Genomic DNA, 21,105 nt, shown 5'->3' with positions numbered 1-21,105 from the left:
TGGGCTTCAGAGGCAGGGCAGGGCACGCCTGCCTGGCTCGCCTGCCTGGCGCACCTCCGGCCGCCTCCCGGCCTGTCCTCCTGCCCAGCCCGCCCCTTCTCCTCAGGGCCGCGGGTTATTCCAGCGAGCCTCTCCCCCGCCAGCTAACGCCGCACTGCTGCTTCTTCACGTCCCCAGTCGAGGGCTGGCTCCGCTTTGTTCTCCCGACCCCGAGAGGCACCCAACGAGCCGCCGCTACTGCGCGACCCTGACGCCCTGGCTCCGCAGCTCCCTCCCTCCCGCCGCGGCCCCGTTCGAACGAGCGCCGGCCGCCCGCGCCTGCGCACTCCGCGCCCCGCCGGCGGCCAGGGGGCGAGGCGGCCGAGAGGGGAGCGAGAACTACGCGTCCCGGCGTGCCCCGCGCGGCCCGCTCCCCAAGGCCGCGGGGCGCCGGCCCCTCGCGGGGCATGCCGGGAGCTGTAGTTCTGCGGCGCGGGGTATTGTCTCGCCCCTTTCTCTGTCCGGGAACCCGACCGCCACCCCTGCCGGGTGAGCGCCGTGACTGACAGCTCCCTGCAGCCAGTGGCCGAAGCGCGGTGTGGCGGAGCCCGGCGCCCGTCTCCTCGGTGACCGGGGGAGCTGGTGCCTCAGTAGAGTGGCCGCAGTCCTGGGGGACGGAGGTGAGTGGGTCCGAGCGGGGGAGCGCCCGCCCCGCCGCCCGGCTCTGCCCCCGCCTCGCCGCCCAGCGCCTGGCCCGGGACCCCGCGGGGTGTGGCGGGGGGAGGGGAGCGCGGCGGGGGGAGCCGAGGGGGAGGGCAGCGCCGCGCCGCCCCCTCCCCGCGCCCCTCGGGCTGCGCCGCTGCCCGCCACCCCCGGGGCGGGGGTCCGCCCGCGGCGGGGCGGGGGGTCGCGGCGCTGCTCGCCCTGCCGCCTTCCACCGCCCGAGTTTTGAAACCGCCCCGCGGGCTCAGGTGCCGCTTCTCCGCAGCTCCACCCTCCCCGAGGCGGCTGCCCCGCCGGGCGGGTAAAGCGCGGCCCGGCGGAGCGCGGCTGGAGGCGGGGAGCTGCCCCCCGCCCGCCCCTGCGCCCCGCTCCGCGGCCTCCCGCCGGCCCTCCCCTCCCCTCCCCTCCCGCCCAGCGCCCGCGGGCGGCCCCGGGCCCCGCGCCCCGCCGGGGGCAGCGCCCGCCGGACCCCCCCCCCCCCCCCCCCCCCGGGCCGGGGCCGCCGTGCCGCCGCAGGGGCCGGCAGCGTAACTTTCCGAGCGGGTCGGGGCAGGCTTGCCGCGGGGTCAGGCGTGCCCCTCCTGGCTCTCGCCGTTCCCGGGAAGCGCCGTGGGCGCAGAGCATCCCGAGCCCCTGCCGCCGCTTTCACTCCCGGGCAGACCCCGCGTGTTGCTGCTTCGGCCTGAACCGCTGCCCTTCCTCGCGGCGCCCCGGCGGCTGTGGGGCGTGCTTGCAAGAAAAGAAGGGGGCAGAAAAATGCCTGACTACCAACAAAGCCTTTTCACGTTCTTAAATACCACAAATAAATGCATCTGGGTTGTAAACACACGACTGTGCATGCAGCAGCGTTAGAAAACTTTGTCCTTAGTCGCATGAGCCTTGTCAGACAAAACAGCAAACGTCCTGCTTGTGCTCTGCACCCTTTGTGCGCTGCCTTCGGCGCGAGAAGGGGTTTTACTAACAACTTTTTTAGCCTGCTGTTACTAATTAAAGTCAGTAGTTTTTGAATGATCGCGCTAGGAACACCTAATTGTTTTCTGGCAAAGCAGTTGCTGCTTATACGGGAAACGTAAGGGTATGTTTTGCCAATTGTGAAATGCTGATAACGTTTTTTATTAAAATATTGTCCCGCCCAAGTTCTCAAACAAGTGGTAGCTGTCTTCGACAGGTTGTGCTGTTATATTTCTCGTGTAACTTGTCTGTAAACGTGTACCACGTTTGAATAGTGAGTGGAATTCAAATTTTATAACTTCATTTTGATCTTTGTAGTGGCATCATTTGTGAAAGTCAGTTCTGCCGTACCAAGTGGCACCCACGCTGAAGAATCTTTTGCAATGCTTTAAGAGGTGCGTGAGGGGTGAGGGAACAGTCTCTCTCCTCTGTGTGCTTCCACTTTGCATGCTTTATCCTCTTACAGCCTCACTATTGGAAAACAAAACGAAGCCAAGCAGTTCTCTGCTTTTTCAAAAAAAAAAAAAAACCAAAACCCAAACCACATGAACATGGATACTGTAGAGCTGAGTATCAGCTCATTTCCAAAGGCTTTTCAAAACTAACTGGTGGTCAGTAATGTAGTCTCAAACTTTACGCGCTCCCTCACTGCCCTCTGTAACTGTTGAGGTTACAGTCTAACATACTAACAGGAGTATGCCTGCTGTTTCTGTTTGCTCTTTTTGTTGCTGAGTTAACAAGAGCAGAAGCAGGAAACAAACCACCTCTCTCCCTTGAAAGTAAGCAAATAAGTATTATTTTCCCTGTAGTAGAGGGTTTGAAAATGACATGCAAAGCTAGCGCGGATATGTAAAAACATTACCTAAAGAAATGCGGCATTTGTCGGATAAAGTACAATTCAACCGTAACTGGTGTTTTTGACGTTTTATACCCGCAAAACAATTGATTGAAATGGTAGACCAGAACGTGTGCTGGCAGCAAAGCCAAATGTTTATTTTTGTTTTGCAGTTCTGTGACAAAGCTGATGTATATGGGCAAATCATGTGATTTCACATACTTGAACTTACTTAATTTGTATATGCTTGTGTTTCTGTCTGAAACATCCTGCGAAGTCTTTTGTAGTTATTAAACTGTATTTGTTCTGTGTCATATTACTAAACTGTGTTGGTACAAATTTTGGTGAACTTTCTGGAATCATGGCAGTAATTTTATATTTGCAGTGTTTGTCAAATGATAGTAGGAATTCTTTATTTTCAGTGTTTTTAATAAGTATATTGAAATGTCACAAAAACGTATTATTTGCTTTAGATTTCGTTACTATGTATTACAAATTATTCTGGTTTTATTGGCTTGTTTTCGCCTATAAAATGCACATATCCTCCTGACTAATACTTGCTAATGTGTTTTGGTACTGTACAGACCTTTTTCCTTAAGACTTACTATCATACTTAGCGATAGCAGAAGGTCAAAATAAGCTTGGCCATGTGTAGTATTGTGGTGTAACCGTTTTTCTGACCTACTGTATATAACTGAATGTAGTTATGCTATCAAAGTAATAAAATTCAGTGCTATAATTACAGTAGTAATTACAGAAGTATTTAAAGTAGTGTATTATTGGTAGGCTCAGTAAGAGTCAGTATTGTATTTGTACTGAAAATCAACAGCTGAAATCATTTTGTCTTTGGTTACTCTTGACCATTATCACAGGTGATATAGTTCACTAATAATTTCATGTTTTGGTAAACATGCAGACACCTGCAAAGCTTTATATCAGTGCAACTAAAATGATGTCTTTGTTTCACTGGATACACTACACATTTTGTGATCTATTACAGGAAAAGGATATTCAGACGTATGATTACTTTGAAACTGTGGAAGTTTGTGCCATTTTTGTGCCATATCTCTTTAGCTCCAGGTTTCAAATCTGCAAAGAAATTAAAAGAAAACTTAGGCAATTTGATAATTTAGTTTTGCACTAGTTTGTAACTCAAGTAATCTCTGTTGGAATCTCTCTGGTTACTTGAAACACTATTTTCGTAATTTTTCCGTTTGCCTGTCATGCCATTGTTGCAGTAAAACATATTTGAATGCTGAGGGTTCTTGCAGAAGAACTACATTTGTCCTTTGTCTTGAAGTCTCCTCAATAAATTTAGCGAGCTGTTATTTGTCATGGGTGTAACTGGCACAAAAAATGCACAATAATATTCAGCTACTGAGGGAGGGAAGAGATGGCTTTTCCAGTGATGTAACACAGGTTTTTCTTTGGGTTTTTTTTTTTTTTTTTAGTGTATATATACATTAATAGCAAAAACCCCTTTAATGTTGAATTACTTCCGAACTTTGCACTCACAAAATTACACAAATAAATTAATAGCTGGAAGTCTTCACACCTCTGGAACCTCATCATTAGAGAAAATCAATGTATTAGCAGCCTGCTTTCTTGTTTATAATGGCCAGGTTTTGGAATGATGTTCCCTTATCAGTGGTTACCATCTGGAATAAATGCTTGATGTGTAAGGGGCATAGGTTAGGAAGACAAATAGATAAATTGACTTGTGAATAGATTTAAAAGGAATCCTTTCATAGCAAATGTGGAATTGTGAGGTAAGACAGTGCTGGGGTTTGCCTCTTCCCAAGAGCAGCCTAACTACGCTTTCAGTGTGTGTTTTTCATAGTTGCGTTTAGGTATTTTTTTTATAGATTAGAAAGATAGTTGGAAAAAATCTGTTTTTTCTTATCAACCACTTCAACATTACAATATTGAATCTTATTTTTTTTGTAACTACTGCTTTTTATTGTACTTTTTTATCAGATTATTTATAATTTAATACTCTTTTAATTGTTTCTTTTCCTCTTGCAAGCTAGTAGCACACTTTTAGGTGCCAGACACTACAGTGCTTTATGTTGACCAGGTTAGCAGCACAGTTTTGGAGGGTACCCAAGGGACACATTAGGCTATTCTCCAGACAACTGAGAACAGAAATATTCACTGTAAGGCAAATTAAAACGTGTATATATTCATGCTCGTAGATAGCAGGTTTTTATTTACTGTTGGGCATTTGTTAGTTGGGTTTTTTTGGTTGAAGAACTGTATCTTGAAATGTTTAATGATTATTCTCAGAAAGTAGCAGACCTAATTAGAGATAGCTGAATGCACAGTGATCTCTTGGTTCACAAGTTGAGCCTCATCAGGAGGAGGTCAGTCTGTGTTTAAGGCACGAGACTGGATGCAAGTTGACAGGGGTCTTTTACAGCAACATGTGAGTTTGGTTAAATGTTTGCAAAGCATTTCTTACGTTATGATTTCCGTTCAAAGGTTAAGTGTGAAGTTTCATTACTTTTTAAAGCTTAAGTTATTTTCGCAAATTATAGGGGAACTGTTGTTATTGAAGCTAGATAATTGCTATATTAAAACAATTTGCAAAAACCATACTACATTGGACAGTCACAGCTGCACCATGGAGACATAAAATCCTGATGTCCCTTTGTTGAAAAAAATGGAAACTAAAACCCAAAAGTAAAGCCAAGTGAATGTCTTCTGTAGTATCTTGAAGGCTGTTCTGTTTAGGGTTTGGAAAGGTCCTAAGGGAATCCCATCCTGTAGTTGAGTATTTAGCAGAATATTAAAGAAACAACAGTGTTTTTTAAAATTTGGTAATCAAAAGCTCATACATAGTTAAGTAGTTAAGACTTTTATCCTACATTGTATTTTAGGGTTTGAGAGTTTTTTTGGTGGAACTTTTGAAGTCACAGCCCTTCTGTTCGTTCTATCCCAGGCAGAAATACTGTGAAAGTAATGTGCTGTGGATTGCATCGCATTTTGAGTGTGGGGTTTTTTGTTATTTCTCTAGCTGAGAGAGATGTCAGGATTTTTTGGTCATTTTTCTTCCATGCAAGTAGTTGGAGTCCACTAATTTAACAGTTTACATACAATAAACAAATGTTTGTGTCTCTGTGTGTGTGTGTGTGTGTGTATTTTTTTTTTTAATGTGTATCTATTTATCTAAAATGTTGCCAGCATTTTGCCCACATATACAAGATCCTTGCTTTCAAGTACCTTACATACTTTAAAGTATGCTACAGTGTGACTGAGTTATGAATAAGCCTGTGAACCAGCTCAGAGAAGTAATTATTTTCAGATTAGTTCTCACTTGCTCAACCAAGTTTATTGCAGTTTTATGTATCTGTAGTGCTCCAGTTATTTCAGTCAGTCATCCTCCAGACCTGTGGAAGTAAGAGTTCATATCATGCAACACGGGGATAGTTTCAAAAGTTGAACACATTGTCATTTCTATTCTTTGTGTTAAAATATTTTTATGTATTTGAACCTGCTTAGTGGAGGAAACCTCTCTAAAACAATGGAATTTACCTGAGTATAATTAGAACGAGATATCCAGACTTCAGAGTCAACACCAAAATGTACTGAAATCTAGTATTTCTTGCTGTTCGTATAAAGCTGTTTAATTGTAAAGTCATGACTAGATTAATACTGGCAGCATGTGGAGTTCCTTCTTTTTTCCTCTTTTTTTGGAAGTTTTTATCTAAACTAAAACACATGGATCTTGGAATGACTGAAATGCATTTTTTTATAGTGTTTGCTTTCCAACAAGTTATTTTTGAGTAGAGGAATTGATCGGTGTAACAGTAAATCTGATTTTGAATCCCTTTGGTCTAATGCATGACTGAATGTCCATTTGTTGTTGCATATGTAACTGAAATGTATGTGTGAAAGTTGAAGTTACACTTACTTTGAGCTGCCTTTACGGTCAGTCAGTGGAGAGATACAGGCAACTCTAGGGGTAATTTATCTAACCTGTTTTACATGGATACATTTGGTCCCTGTTTCTGTACATTGAGTATGAAGGGGGGTGGGCTAGAGCTGAGTAGGTACACTTAAGCTCTAATTTTTATGTTGCTGGGAAAGGATAGATGAGCTTCATCCAGGATTGTCACTGTGCTGTGAAATGTGGTGGTATTGCAATGGTGCGGTAAGCCAGAAGTTAACTGAGTAGTAGGTAACACGGTGGAGTTGGGGAAGATGTAACATGCTGTAGTATAAAACCACTGGTTGTATATCAGAAGACTTAGATTCTGTTCTTAGCTTTGCCATAAAGTTACTTTGCCATTTTGGACAGCCTCTACCGCTACTGCTTTCTCATGGGTAAAATTAAGACTGTGGTACCTGTTCTTCTCATATTGTTTTGAGTGTTGTGCTAATTATCTAGCAATAGTTTTTGGTAGAGTTCACTAGCAATATTTCTGAACAGTTAAGGGAATACTGGGTACTAAAACACTGAAATATGATTGAGAATTAAAATGTCTTTTTTTTTTTCTTTCTTTCTTTAGAGCTTCATCAGATGAAGGAGTGATACTGTGAAACATGACAAAAAACTGGACTAATTAAAAGTTTTCCTATTATAGGGAAAAACCTCAAAAATGTATAGACCAGGGGAAACGGTCAAACGTCGACTCAACATGCATGCTCCTCCTCGGATAAGAAGTGTGGAAGTTGCTAGAGGAAGAGCAGGTTATGGGTTTACCCTTTCTGGACAAGCTCCTTGTGTTCTTAGTTGTGTTATGAAAGGAAGTCCTGCAGATTATGTTGGACTTAAAGCAGGAGATCAGATATTTGCAGTTAATGAAATCAATGTGAAAAAAGCCTCTCATGAAGATGTAGTGAAGCTTATAGGAAAATGTTCTGGAGTCCTGCACATGGTCATTGCTGAAGGGATTAGTCATATAGATTCATGTTCAAGTGATGAAGAAGTTGGTTTTTATGATGGAAAGGGGTGGCTGAAACCCAAACCTGACTCTAAAGCTCTGGGTATAAACAGAGCAGAGAAAGTTGTTGAAGAAATGCAGTCTGGTGGCATTTTCAACATGATCTTTGAGAATCCTACACTTTGTGCTGGTAGCTCAGATAATTCTGTACCAAAACAAAGATCATTTTCAGATTCTGCTGCTGTTAAATTTGAAACTGGAAATGAAAGTGCAAGCAATCCAAACCTACTGTCAAAGGAAGAAATATCCAAAGTCCTGAATGATGATTCAGTTTTTAGAATTGGGCTGGAGAGTGCAGAAGACTTTGCATTAGATGCAAGCATTTTAAACGTTGCCATGATTGTGGGTTACCTAGGCTCAATTGAACTTCCTTCGACAACCTCAAATTTGGAAAATGAGAGTTTGCAGGCTATTCGTGGATGCATGAGACGTCTGCGGGCAGAACAAAAAATCCATTCACTAGTGATGATGAAGATAATGCATGACTGTATTCAGCTCTGCAGTGACAAATCAGGTGTAGTGGCAGAATATCCTGCAGAAAAACTGGCATTCAGTGCTGTTTGCCCAGATGATAGAAGATTCTTTGGACTAGTTACGATGCAGACAAACGATGATGCAAGCTTGGCTCAGGAAGATGAAGGGGTTCTGAGGACATCTTGCCATGTTTTTATGGTGGATCCTGAATTATTTCATCATAAAATTCACCAGGGCATAGCAAGACGTTTTGGACTGGAATGTACAGCAGATCCAGACACAAATGGCTGTCTGGAGTTTCCAACATCATCTCTACCTGTTCTTCAGTTTATTTCTGTCCTGTATAGGGATATGGGGGAATTGATTGAGGGAATGCGTGCAAGGGCTTTTCTTGATGGTGATGCAGATGCTCATCAGAATAATAGTACAAGCAGTAACAGTGATAGTGGAATTGGAAATTTTAACCAAGAAGAAAAGAGTAATAGAGTTCTGGTGGTTGATTTAGGGAGCAATCCGAGTAAACACATTCCTAACAGCATATGGGAAAATCCAGTAGGAAGGGGACAAAATCAGCCTGCTTCCCATTGGAATGGCTTCTGTCATGAACAAGAAGGAAACATTCCTTTAGAAGTAATTCAGAATGATAAGTCCCAAAATGTTAGCAAACACTTAAGTCCTTCTGCTCGTATTGAAGTTCCACTGGTTTCCTCCCGAAATTCAGTACCCCCATCAAAGAAAAATGCTGCAGGCACAGGCAATCAAAGGTGGTTGCCTGTGCATGTTTTACAAGAATGGCAGCATGGAAATGCTAGCGACCAGGAGTCTTACACTGATTCTACAGATGGCTGGTCAAGTGTTAACTGTGGAACTCTTCCCCCACCAATGAATAAGATTCCAGCTGACAGATACAGAGTCGATGGCAGCTTTGGTCAACCGCAGTTAAAATCTCATAAAAATGAATGGTCTAAGAAGATGTTTTGCATGCAGAACAAATTTGGCCCTCCGCACAGTATTAGGAAGTCTAAAGAAGATAAAAAGGTAAGAATATGTTGATACTGGTTCCTAAAAAACAAAAAAAAAAACCCCAAACCAACAGCCTATGGTATTACACCATGATATTTGCATACTAAAATTTAAACATGTACTATACATCACTTACAGAATTTCTGATGAAGAAAATAATATGGTTCTTTGTCCTTTGCAGAGGCTTTGCGTATTCCTGTTTAATTGAGTGCAGCTCTGGAATTGTACTTCTGCTGGAAGTGTTGTCTGTTAGAGCTTTCTCACATTTCTTCTTGTCTCTTCATTGTTTCCAAATGTTGCAGTGGCATTGCAATAAAAGGAGACATGACATCCTAGCAACTTTAGTTCCTTCTGACCTCCACCAGCAAAAGAATGGAAACAGTCTGGATCTTCAGTCTGGTTCCTTTTTTACACAAGGCTGGCTTGCAAATGGTATTATTTTAGTGATCTCTATTTTTATAGAGATGTTGTCTAATCATTAGTCAAAAACTTGTGCTTATACACTTTTAACTTTAACTGAATAAAAAAAAATTATTATTAAAATTCAGTCCAGTAAACCTCTCAATACAAGTAGCGTTAAACCTACATCAAAGGATAGTTGTTAGTGGTGATTATAGTGCCCACTATTAGGTCACAAATCTAACATTCTGCCAGTAAGCTGTAATTCAAATTTTATTCCAAATTACTGCTTCATCTAGTTGTTTTGTCTACTACTAGGCTTCTATAAACCAAAGAGAGAAGATTTAAAAAAAAAAAAAAAGTGTGGGAGAGGTGTCCAACATAATTACATACTGTTCCCTTTGTCACATAGACGTTTTGCTGTTGAGGGAATTAATCTAATGGGAGTCTGTTGTTGATAACTGGGATTCTAATAAAGTGAAGGTCATTGGTCTTACACTAAAAGAGTTGTATCTAAAACATTTGCTGGCTCCAGGGAAAGACAGAACCTTATACTCCAAATTAGTCTTCGAGAAGCACTGTCCTTCCATGAGGAAGTATTGCTTATATGATTGCTCCAAGTGTCCATCATGCTATCCAAATCTGTTTTTGAAAAAAATGTTTCTTTCACCTGATTAAAAATATTCAACTGCTGCTCAAGTGGATGACAGTAGAGATTCTTTCACACTGTTACAAACAAAAATACTTGCATTGGTGTGATCTTCAGCCATAGACTTTTTTGGGATTAGAATGTCGAACTTCAGAACATTTTGGTTTTACTGTGGAAAGAGAAATTATTTTTTATTGCTTTTCTTGCACTGTGAAGCCAATAACTTTCACATACATTATTTTATATGCTTTTTGTGCTGAAAATAATAATAATTAAAAAAAATGTAATATTTACATTAGTGTAACTACTGTACACAACTAGTGTTTTTTTAAGGTGAAGTGACTGCTACAGGCAGCAATGTTTTCCAGATCCACAATAATGTATTAAGTTTCAAGTGATCTTAAATACAAGGTGATTCACACTTTTCAAAACCAAAACAAATTATCCAAACAGAAACGCTTAATTTGTAAATGTTGCCCACCCAAACCACCTAACAAAATCAATTCTGTCTGCTACCCTGAAGACTACATGCTTCATGATCTCTTTGCTGATGGAGCAAGGAAACGGCCTCTTTATATGCAGCACCTGGTGCAGATGCATTATGGATGTTGGTCCCAAGTGCTCCTTGGGAACAGGACCAGCTGCATGGGATGCTGTTGAAATTCCTTCAGGATCTCTGCAACAAGTTTGTGTCTGCAGTGGTGTCCATGATAGTAATATGGCTTAGATTTTTTTTTCAGCGATTTAAAACTATTTTTGATTTTTTAAATGTTTGAAACATTTATTTCATGGAAGTCAAGAATGTACTAATGAAAATTTCACAGAAAATTTTACACTTTAAGATGAAAGATGTTCTGTATGTGGGTAAACTAATAGTATTTCACCTAGTGTATCGTTCGGATCAGCATATACCAGAATATATGTTCCAGCACTAAATATCTCAATCTTCCCTTTTAAGTCTGTTTACTAATAAAATAGGCATTCTGTTCTTCGATTAATAGCAAATTTGTTTGAAAGACATATTTAAAATGTTCCTACATGGCTTTAGCATTTAGTCTCATTAAGGCTACAGAACATCTTTTGCGTTTTAATTTTGTTTGTCAGTATTATTGAAGGCTATTGAAACTGATGAGAAAAGCTTGGAATCATTTGCAAGCGTGAGCTGCAAGCACTTAGCATTATTCAGAGTAATTCATAAAGATGAAGTAGTACTATGTTCTCATCTTAAATCTTTAATGCAAATAGTCAGGGGATGTCATTATTGATGAACGTATCTCTGTACCTTTTTAGGTACTGCAGAAATAGGGGAAAATCTATGTTTTTGCATATTAGAGCACTAATTCGCTTTCATAGGAGAATGATATTCAGAAATTCAGACTGTCCTTTTGCTTTGTGTGAAGAGAAGAGGTAAGACTGTCTATTCCAAAACGTTATTCAGATGGGTTAGCTGCTGTGTTCTAGAAAAGTATATGTCCTCAGCTTCCTGTGGCCTTTTTAAGTGGTAAGGACTGATTTTACACAGCATGCTGAGACACATTCCAGTCATGGAATAAAGTGTATGAAGTGGCCATATGGGATTACATTCATATTTTCACAACCTAGTGGCTGAGTCTAATGCTTCATTTGGCAGAGCAGTCCTTCAATTGCTTTTTAATTAAGGTGGGGGTTTTTTTGTCTTTTACATTAATACTGAAAGGTAATATATCCTACAAGTGGGAATGTGCAGAAGCCACTAGAGGGAGAAAAGGTTACCAAAGCTAGTGGTTTTTTGTGCTGGACTCTGCACATCAATATTATGTACTGTCTTCCCTGGAGCTTTCATTACACACTGGAGAAAGGACATGAGTTCCTGGATGCAATTCTGATCTAGCAGAACTGCTGTGCAGCAGTGATGATCACAGCATGTAATACAGGAAAATATGCTGTACTGTACAGTGCTAGTGGGGGGCAAGAGGGGCATAAATTCTTTCCTGATTTTATAGCTGCACTGATAAAACATTTGTGAATTGTACAGAGCACAAGAGCAGATGTGAGAAAGCTCTAGTGAACATATCTATTTAAAATTGCACTTTCAGAACTGGAGACCTGGGAAATGTTTCTTGTGGGTAGGAATAGGTATGGCATTTCAGACTTCAGGTTACAAGGAGGTAAACATGTTTTCTGAGCTTTGTTTTCCCTTTAGTGTTCTAGTCCCTTTAATAATGATGTTTTCAGCTCACAAATTAGAATTGTGGTTAATTTTGAGGTAATTGGCAAAACAACTTTTGAAATACTAATATTATTCACGCTGCTACAAAACATTTTAAGGTTCAATATAAGTGTCAATAGTTGAAAAAAATTAAAAACACCTAATTTGATTAAATGTTACTGGATAGCATGAGGTTTTTTGTTTTGCTTTAACATGTTGTAAGAAATTTATCCCTAAATTACTGACCTGCTACTTTCACAATTGCTGTATTTTTTGTTTTTTAATCTTTGGCTTTTAAAAGTGGTTGTTATATGTGGGAAGAGGAGAACCAAATCAGGGAAATTTTGCTTCTATTCCACCTCTTCTGACTGAGATTTACTGGAAGGTATCTCTGGCCCTATGCACCTCTAAAATTATTTCCTGTACTGAACTTTGTTTCCTGTGTTTCTTAAAAGTTTCGTGTGAACAGATTTCTATTGAAGCATCTTAGGAGACTTTTTTAGGGGTCTCCTTGACTAGGGGAAGGCCTGATGATGTTGCTGAAACTCACTGAAGAGAAAGATCATGGAAGGTGACTTTGAGTCTCAGAATGGCTAAGGATGATTTCTAGCAGTGAGAAGCTTCTGAATTGCTCTAAGACTGATACTGGGTTGGGGTGTGTGGTCTAATGAGGTCCACGAGACTGGCAGATGAAGAAACTGGTTACTGTTTCAGTGGGAATGGTTTCCCTTTTTTAAAAAAAAAAAATCCTCCTTTTTTTGGTTATTCCTTTTGCACTGTACTACCTTTGCTGTTGGCATTGTTATTTCCACCTTCTTCAGCATCCTACTAAGTTCCAGTCACCTACTCACCCTTTTGCATGACTTTGGGTTACACAAAAGAAAAGCACCATAAGCAATATGAAAACATCAGGGGATGTTAGGATTGGCAAGGGCCTTGAGAAATTGCTGAACAGGGGAGCATTCCTTTCCCTCTAGACTAAATTAATATAATACGTTTGATTTTGTTCAACACTCACTCTCTGGTTTCGGGCTAGCGCCTGGCCAAAAATATGTCTACCAATTACTGTTTTAAATTAAGTTTTACTGGGATACTCCTTTTTCCACTGGAAAGCTTCATAACAGTCAGTTTAGTCTTTGAGTTTTCTCTCCGTGAGGAGAGGATCCTAGGCGTTGACCTCTCACCATTCTTTTTTTAAAAAGAAAGTCTGTTTTAATATTGTGGAGGCAAGTATAATATTTAAGATCACAAGAGGTTTTACAACCTGAGCTTAGTAACTAGTATTCGGGTACTAGGTTTATTCCAAGTGAATATGACAATTCTATTAAAAAGTAATTAAAAAGCCTTTTCAAATTTTGGGTATTGATTTTTAGAAACCCTTTTCTGCTTCACATTTGTTGTAAGACTTCTATCTTGACCATGTTATTGTTTGTGCTCATGAAGAGTGTGAATTTGTAAATGGATCCTATTTGTAGATCTTAGAGGAAGATAATCTCATTGTCTGAGACTCACTGGACAATAGTATTGCAAATACATTTTTTTTTAACACCAAAAAATGTATCAACTGCTTTGTAACCTTCATGACTTAAGCTACTGAAAATCTTGTAAAAACATAGAAGAGGGAAGACAGGTAAGCAATACTGTGGGGTTCACTAATGCATCTTTCCTTGCTAATATATTTTCTGTGTTACTATTATTGTTATTGTGTTTTGATTGGAAGTTTAACTGTAACTATTTCAGAGTTGTCTTTTTTTCCAAAGCAAGTATTACTGGAAAAGATATGCTGTTCAAGTTAAAAATGGAATACTTTTTTTTGGTGAAAATTTGTAATTTGCTTAAAATCCAAGAATTGCAGTTTTTAATGTTGGTAACTGGATGGTGAACTTACAGAAAGGCAGATATTGTAGATGCAAAGACAATGTTGGCATAGCTGTGTGGTTCCCATATTTATGTTTTGTTGTATAATTACATGTTTCTTTCCCTTTCCTCTACAATTCTGTTTGCTCACTAGCTTAAATTGTTCCACCCCAGCTGTTTATAAAGCAGAATTAATGGCAGCTGGATTGCTATTCTTACGCAGTACAATTTAATGTTAACCTTTTGGAATTACAGGCTTTGATCTGATTTGAGATGTACGTATATACCTTAAAGAGAACTCAACTGAAATCCCAAACACCAAGCCAGATCTCAGAATGTGCTAATATGAATGAATCTGCAAAGAGACATTTGTATGAAATAGGTCCTCTGATACATTTTGCTATGAGAAAATGAAAAGCAATTAAATGTTCAGTAATTTCGTGCAGCCTTTTCATATGTATTGTAATCTTCTAAAATAATGATTTAAAAAAACGGTCAGTTCTGGGATCTTTAAAAATTTATAAAGAGCCAAAATAATGCTGGGTGCTTTTCTCTGAAAAAGAAATTAGATAAAATCTGGACAGTAAATGTCTGCAGAGCAATGTTGACTTTGTGAAATTTTGTCATTTCAAATGTATGTGCTAGAGATTTAGAATTTTTCATTACACCTGAATTTAAATGTTTTCTAGACCCAAGTGTAGGTTTGGACTCCAGTTAACATCGTGATGATTAAGGGGAGATGCAGACATCTAAGTATTTCTGAGCTGGTTTTGAGTTGCAAAGTCACAGGAGAAGGCAGCATCTTGAGAACAAAGAGAAACAATGAAGAAAATAGTGTGGAGAAAAATAATTAGCGCAATGAATTGAAATAATGAAAAATGGCTTTATTTTAAGTTTTAAATGTAGAAGCTTTGAGATAAGAGATTATAAATTATTGTCTGAGCTGTCAGTTGTATGAAGATACGCGCTGATTCCTTGCAGTTGAGAAGATTTAGAGAAGAAAAGGAGCTGTAAAATACCAGTTCTTCACTGGAGAAGAAATAAATCAATATGGAATAAAGGTCTTCACTTAACAAACATAAATACGGAATTGCTAAAACTTACCTGAATTATCTAAACAGTAACATGGAAAAATGAAGCCTCAAGAGAAAGACTTGAAAATCAATCCCATCAATAAAATGGCCATTAAGACATCAATAAGTTTGCAAAGATAGTACCAGAAAAGGATATTCTGCATCATCAAACCAAATTCTAGCTCTTTTAGGCAATCGTGTATTATCATGCCTCCCATGCACTTAGCAGCTGTACCTTTGAAAAAAAATGTGTTTGCACCCTGCCTTCCCTTCCACCCCACCTTCCACAGGAACAGCATTCCACCACTATTATGATGTTAGAAACTTCTTTTTATTTTCCAGTCTGAAATCTAGTCATGGCCACCTTATACCCATTTCTTCTGCTGCTAGTGTCTCCTTTGGTGAAAGTGACACTTTTTTCAGTGTTTACCTTTTTGTTTATGCGTAGAAATCATATTCTCTTTTGGCTTTCATTTTGTTTGATGTAAAGCGCTTAGTCTTGTAGCCTTCTGGGAAGTAAAGTTTTCATTCTGCAGATAACTTCAGTAGCCCTTCTCTGAAATGATTTTAGTTTAAATTCTTCTTTCTTGGAGCTGAGTGACCAAAATTTTATGCGGATTCCCTGGTCAAGCTTTTGTGTAATTGTAGTGTACATTTTCCTGTCTCTATTGTTAATACTTCATACAATACCTCTTCTTATGTTACTTACTTTTTTTCATAGCACATAGCATTGATGGTTAATACTTATTTTGTAATCGATCAGTAAAAACATCCATAGGTATCAGATGAGATCCAATATTGAGGTCAGTATGCTATTTTGGACACTGGCCAGGAGCAGCTGCTTAGAAGAACCATGGAAGAGCAGTGAAAAATATATCCCTCTAATTTGCAGCAGCACGTGGTTTAGAGACTTTCCTCCAGTAGAGACACCATCCACATCATTGTGTGTAATAACCTTTGTGAACCTTTGTCCTTGAATTTGTTGTTTCTTAAACTCCGTTATACCAGGAATGCCAAAAGTACCACTTGACTTATATATTCTGCAGTTTAATAGTGTGGAAAGAAAACAGTACATAATGGTACTTTCCATATAGTTTCATTTCATACCTGCTAATATTTGTCATGAGAAATACTGAACAATCTTACTCTCTATTTATTTTGTCTTATTTTATTTTTTTAAACTTCAACCACCAATCACTTCCTTTCCAAGCAGAATTCAGCTTAGTCTTTTCCCATACAAAAGTTTTTTCATAATTGTAATCTTCCCCCCTCAGTTGTTCTATATTACTTTTGAGATGGGTTGACCAGAACTATAAGCAGTTTTTAAAATGTGTGGGCAAGCAATGTATTCATAAAGTGCATTTCTTGATTTCTTTTGCTTTTCTGATGACTCTTCATTTGCCTTTTTGATTGTTACTGATTATTGGGCCATACTGACTTAATGTTTCCAGCTAATGCCTGCCTAATATTCAAGATGATTTGGAACCAATTGTTATGTGTGTACTTGTAATTTTCTCCGGTTTCCCCCAATGTACTCAGGTCTTTCTGCTCCTCTGCAATTTCCAGCTAATAGGCTTCCATCGCATACAAGATACTATTATCTAGTTATACTGAGAAAATGATCTTACTATTCCATCTGCTTTAATACCATCAACTTGCGTGCTTTTTTGTTTGCAAAGGGATTAGGATAGTACTGAAATGTAGGTGGTCAGTGTTTTGTGCCTAGTATCCTTAGTACAGGAGACAAGCAATAAATTTCATTTACTTGGATGTCCAATGTGACAGGAAAGCCTCTTTTCTACGTCTTCCCAGACTGCATAGAGATCCTACATGAAATTCTACATCATTCTTGATTATATTATGGGCCTAACTGCCATTAAAAAATGCCACTGTAATGGTTAGCAGGCAGTGAAATGCGTCATTATCGTCTGATTAGTAAAGAGGTATTCTTAAAAGTGATCAAATCCATTGACCAGTAATGGTGAATAATACCATTTGAATCCTTTGTCATACTGGTGCCCCCCCCCAAAAAAAGTCATTACAGGAATTACAGTGTAATTAAGGCCTGTGGAAAAGCTGTCTGTAAAGTTTGAATGATGCTAGACCTTTTTTAATTAACCCTCCCCCACCTAATCCAATTTTGTGAGGTGATGTCAATCCATGATGGTGGCAGCAGCGCCGGGCAGCCTGGAGGGTGTTACTTCATTCTTTTTTTGTTCCATAGCATATAGAGCCCTCTCTGTCAGCATGCCTACCTGTACCCCAGGACATAACTGCTTCTGGACCTCTTATGGTCCAGGGGACTGGACCACAGCAAGCTGTTTACACGTTTACATCCCAGATTCTTTTATTTCTTTAAGCGTCCGAGAGGCCCTACCTAACATACCCCATTTTTCAATCCGTCCCATTCTCAGGCTCTGTAGGCCCTCACTTTACAAGTCCTGCAAGCCTGCACTGTCAGATTTTGGGTGGAGGAGCATGTGCTGCTGGCTGACGGGTAAAGGGAGGCCGTGGCCCACAGTCTTGCCCGCTCTGCAGTGCTGTAGTGGGGCGGTCGCGCAGCTAACGGGACCCGTCATCAGGTGAAGGGGCACTTAGGGCCGGGACTGGACAACAGAGGAAGATTAAGCCAAATGGTCCAGAGCAGGATTTGAGACTAATATTGATGTCAGAGTAATATTTGTATCAACTACTTTGTTCTATGACCCTCCAAGGCTTGCAGTATTTTTTGAGATTTTGTGCACTGACTATATTGGCAGTACTGTGGCAACCCTGATTCCCATCGCTTCTCAGAAGAACTTTCTTTCTAAATTAGGAACTTTCTTTCTGAAGTCTTAAACCTGCATTTTTTGTAAAGATGAACTGCTGCTCCAGACTGACCCTTCCGCTGTTTAACATCCGAGAGTAAATTTGGCATGTTTTGAATATCCACAGAAGTTTCAAATTATATGATCTGTGTATCTGGGTTCCGAACTGTTATGCACTTTACCATACAAAATCATAGAGTCAAACCGAAAAACAGTGAGAGCTTTTAAAAGCTTCAATAGCTGGAAATAGGAGTAGGACAAATTAAAATTTGATGATTTTATAGTTAGTATGATTAAGCTCTGCGACACATAGAATGTAGCAAATTCTGTCTTAGTTGAGCTACTTAAATTGAGGCCTTTTAAATGGTGCTGTTCCTTTTTTTTTTTTTGTGATAAAATCTGTGAATATAAGCACCCTCCTTTTGTTACGTGCTTTTTAGAGACAATTAATCAGAAACCAGTACTCAAATTGACACTTATTGTACAGACACGCATAGACAGAATTTTTGTTAAAAGAATCTAATTTATTGGACTTTTCAGTATAGGGAGATGCTTACCTGGGGAATTGACTCTCTGGAGCAGGATGGCCGGTTGCTGTCTGGGTAGCGATGGTTGTTTCTGTTGCGAGCATGTGTTGCGAGCATGCTGGCTTGTGTAAGACTCCCCAAACTGTTGTTCTGGTGAATTTTTCTAATCCAGCTGGCAAGCGGTCCTATGTGACCATTCTAGCCTGTGTGTGGTCCTTTTGTATTATCTTAAACGGTCAGGAGAGAGGATAATATACTTGTTCCACCTGAACAAGAGGAGGAGACAATTTCTATCAAAATTACTACATACCAGTAACTGTATTTGTGTTTTAGAGCTCTTATAACTTTGACCATTACATTCAATTACTTTCTTATGCTTTTTTCCTCAAACGCTTAAAAAAATTATTTCACTTGCGTGCCTGTGAATCTTAGAATCATCACAGAATCACAGAATGCTTGGGGTTGGAAGGGACCTTTAGAGGTCATCTAGCCCAACCAAAAAAAGAAAAAAACCCCAATGGCAGACTTGCCCGTGTAGTGCCTCACTTGGATGTGTCTGCAGTCTTGGAAGCTTGGCTACCCTACGTTCTCCTACAAATGGACCTTGAGCTTGTTTGGAGGTTCTAGCAGGGGAGCGCAGCTACTGTATACCCTTGACCGATGAACGGTACGTCTCTATCGGGGAAGGTCGTCCTCTTCGACCGAGCGCACAGCTTCGGGAGGGACGCGCATGGAGCGGTGAGGGAGGAAGGAAGGGGACACCCGCCTAGCCAGCCGGATCAGCCGAATCAACCCTGGCGATCAGTGGGGTGACAGATGTCGCAGCCAGGTCGCCCTCACATCTTGTGAGATCAGCTTTCATTGTGAAACAGTTTTGAAAGCATTTGAAAGCATCCTCCTGTAAACGTAGATGATCAGGCTTGTTAGTGGTTTTTTTTAAGTTTTTAGATTAGTTCCCCTTCTTATATTTTACTTTTCCGTCTTCCTCCTCTTCCATACAGCAGCCAAAATCTCTGTCCCATAAGATTTAGCCCCTTTAGTTTCCCCTCAAGGTCACAAACTGTAATGTGTTTTCCATGAAAACATTAAATTTGCTAGGTGTTGTAAAGCTGGCCTGAACCTCACAGTTTTTCTTTCTCCTTTTTTTCCCCTTTCTGGATTCCTGCTGCCAGCTCCCTGTATTTTGCTGTTGTCAAGGCTGCTTGAACACCTAGCAAAAATCTCCCACTTCCTTAGCCTCCTGTACTCCAAGAGCCGCCAGTGTCCTCCCATTGCTACCTCCTTCCTGCTCCTCCGGCTCTAGAACTGTTGCACCAGAGGAGCGGAATCTCATAGTTTTATTGGTTATATCCGGATATTTGGATGAGGGGACAACATATGTTTAACTGTAGAGAGACACAAAGACTATGTAGTACCAAATGGAAATTTCAGGTTGTTATGTATGACAGTTTGTTCAAAAGTTTTCATACTTAGTAAGTGCATTTGCTAGAATATGAAAAAGCGTGATACAAGCTTATGCTATAACTGGGAATTTCTTTAAGTTAACTGAAGATGTTTTCTAAAGGTGTTTGGTTTCTTTGGGTTCTGAATAATAGATAAGGTTTCATCAACTTGCTTTTGTGGAGTCAGGCTCCAGGGTAGAGTATCGTATTGACGACTGTAGTTTCACATTGCATTTCTTGGGTAGTACCAACTTAAAGAGTTCCTATCACGCTCAGGCTGGAGTTGGCAGTGAGCATCATCAGTTGTGTTGCTGTGACTGTCTGTGGATCTGTGTTAGAAACAGGACGATTTCATTTTGTGAACTATAGTTTATTGTTAGTGGAGATGAGGGGGCAGCCTGCTGCAATTTGGGAGTCGGCATGAGTGGTCAGAGGCACATGTGAAGTCCTTAAGCTAGCACAGCTTCTGAAAATAATGTTATATGGAGCTACTGCCTAACTTGTTTATCAGTTAAAATTACTTCTAAGAGCCCATCCTTTTTCTTTCTTTAAAGAACTAGACTTGTGCAAGTCACCTTGTATTGGATCATTTATGTTCTTTCTGTCCCTCCGTTTGCGGTCTAACATCACTCATGTGCTGCTTCACTTCCTCTGTCCTGCTAATACGTGAAGTACAACACTCTCCACTTTCTCATTTGTACTTTTCTTGTACACCTTTCTTGTTATCAGACAGAAACTGTTCTCACTTGAACACATTCACAAACTGCTGCTGTATCAATCCTCCTCTGGTGACTTCTCTTTTTAGTGCTTTTCTTGTCAAGTAGATTAGGAAGTAGCTCATCCACAAGGCCAAGTAAGCAGGTTAAAAATTAAATTTAAAAAAAATATATTTGAAGGGAAAGAAAGACTATAGTTTGGTCAGTGATTGATGGTTATATCAGAGGAACGTATTTGCACTTGCCGTTTCCTGTTATCCTAAGGAAAAGGGGGGATCTAGGCATCTATTAAAAAAAAAAAATTATGCAGACCCATTCATTGTCCCGCTTTTTCTCTTATGATTATACATTTAACTTTTTTCAGTCTATGCTAGTTCATAATTTGTACTTTAAGAATAGAAAAAGAAATGGATTTTTAGAGCATCAGTGTGCTAATTCCTTTAGTCCTTTATTGTTTTTCCTCTCCATCTGCCAAATCATAACAGGATAGAGGCTTTTAGAGATACGTTCTTTTGT

General features: G+C 40.3%; 1 protein-coding gene across 5 annotated transcripts in view; it reads left to right on the top strand.

The window, feature by feature from the left end:
• Window positions 1–7,089: 7,089 nt before the first annotated feature.
• Window positions 7,090–21,105, top strand: part of RGS12 (regulator of G protein signaling 12) — an 82,604-nt gene continuing 68,588 nt past the window's right edge. For all 5 annotated transcript variants that reach the window (XM_075709188.1, XM_075709189.1, XM_075709187.1 and 2 more), the window contains exon 1: window positions 7,090–8,946. In XM_075709188.1, coding sequence (XP_075565303.1) covers window positions 7,090–8,946 — 1,857 coding nt within the window. The remainder of the gene's footprint in view (window positions 8,947–21,105) is intronic.

Source organism: Pelecanus crispus, chromosome 4, assembly GCF_030463565.1.
Source record: "Pelecanus crispus isolate bPelCri1 chromosome 4, bPelCri1.pri, whole genome shotgun sequence".
Taxonomy (NCBI): Eukaryota; Metazoa; Chordata; class Aves; order Pelecaniformes; family Pelecanidae; genus Pelecanus; species Pelecanus crispus.
This window is presented reverse-complemented; position numbering and strand designations above follow the sequence as displayed.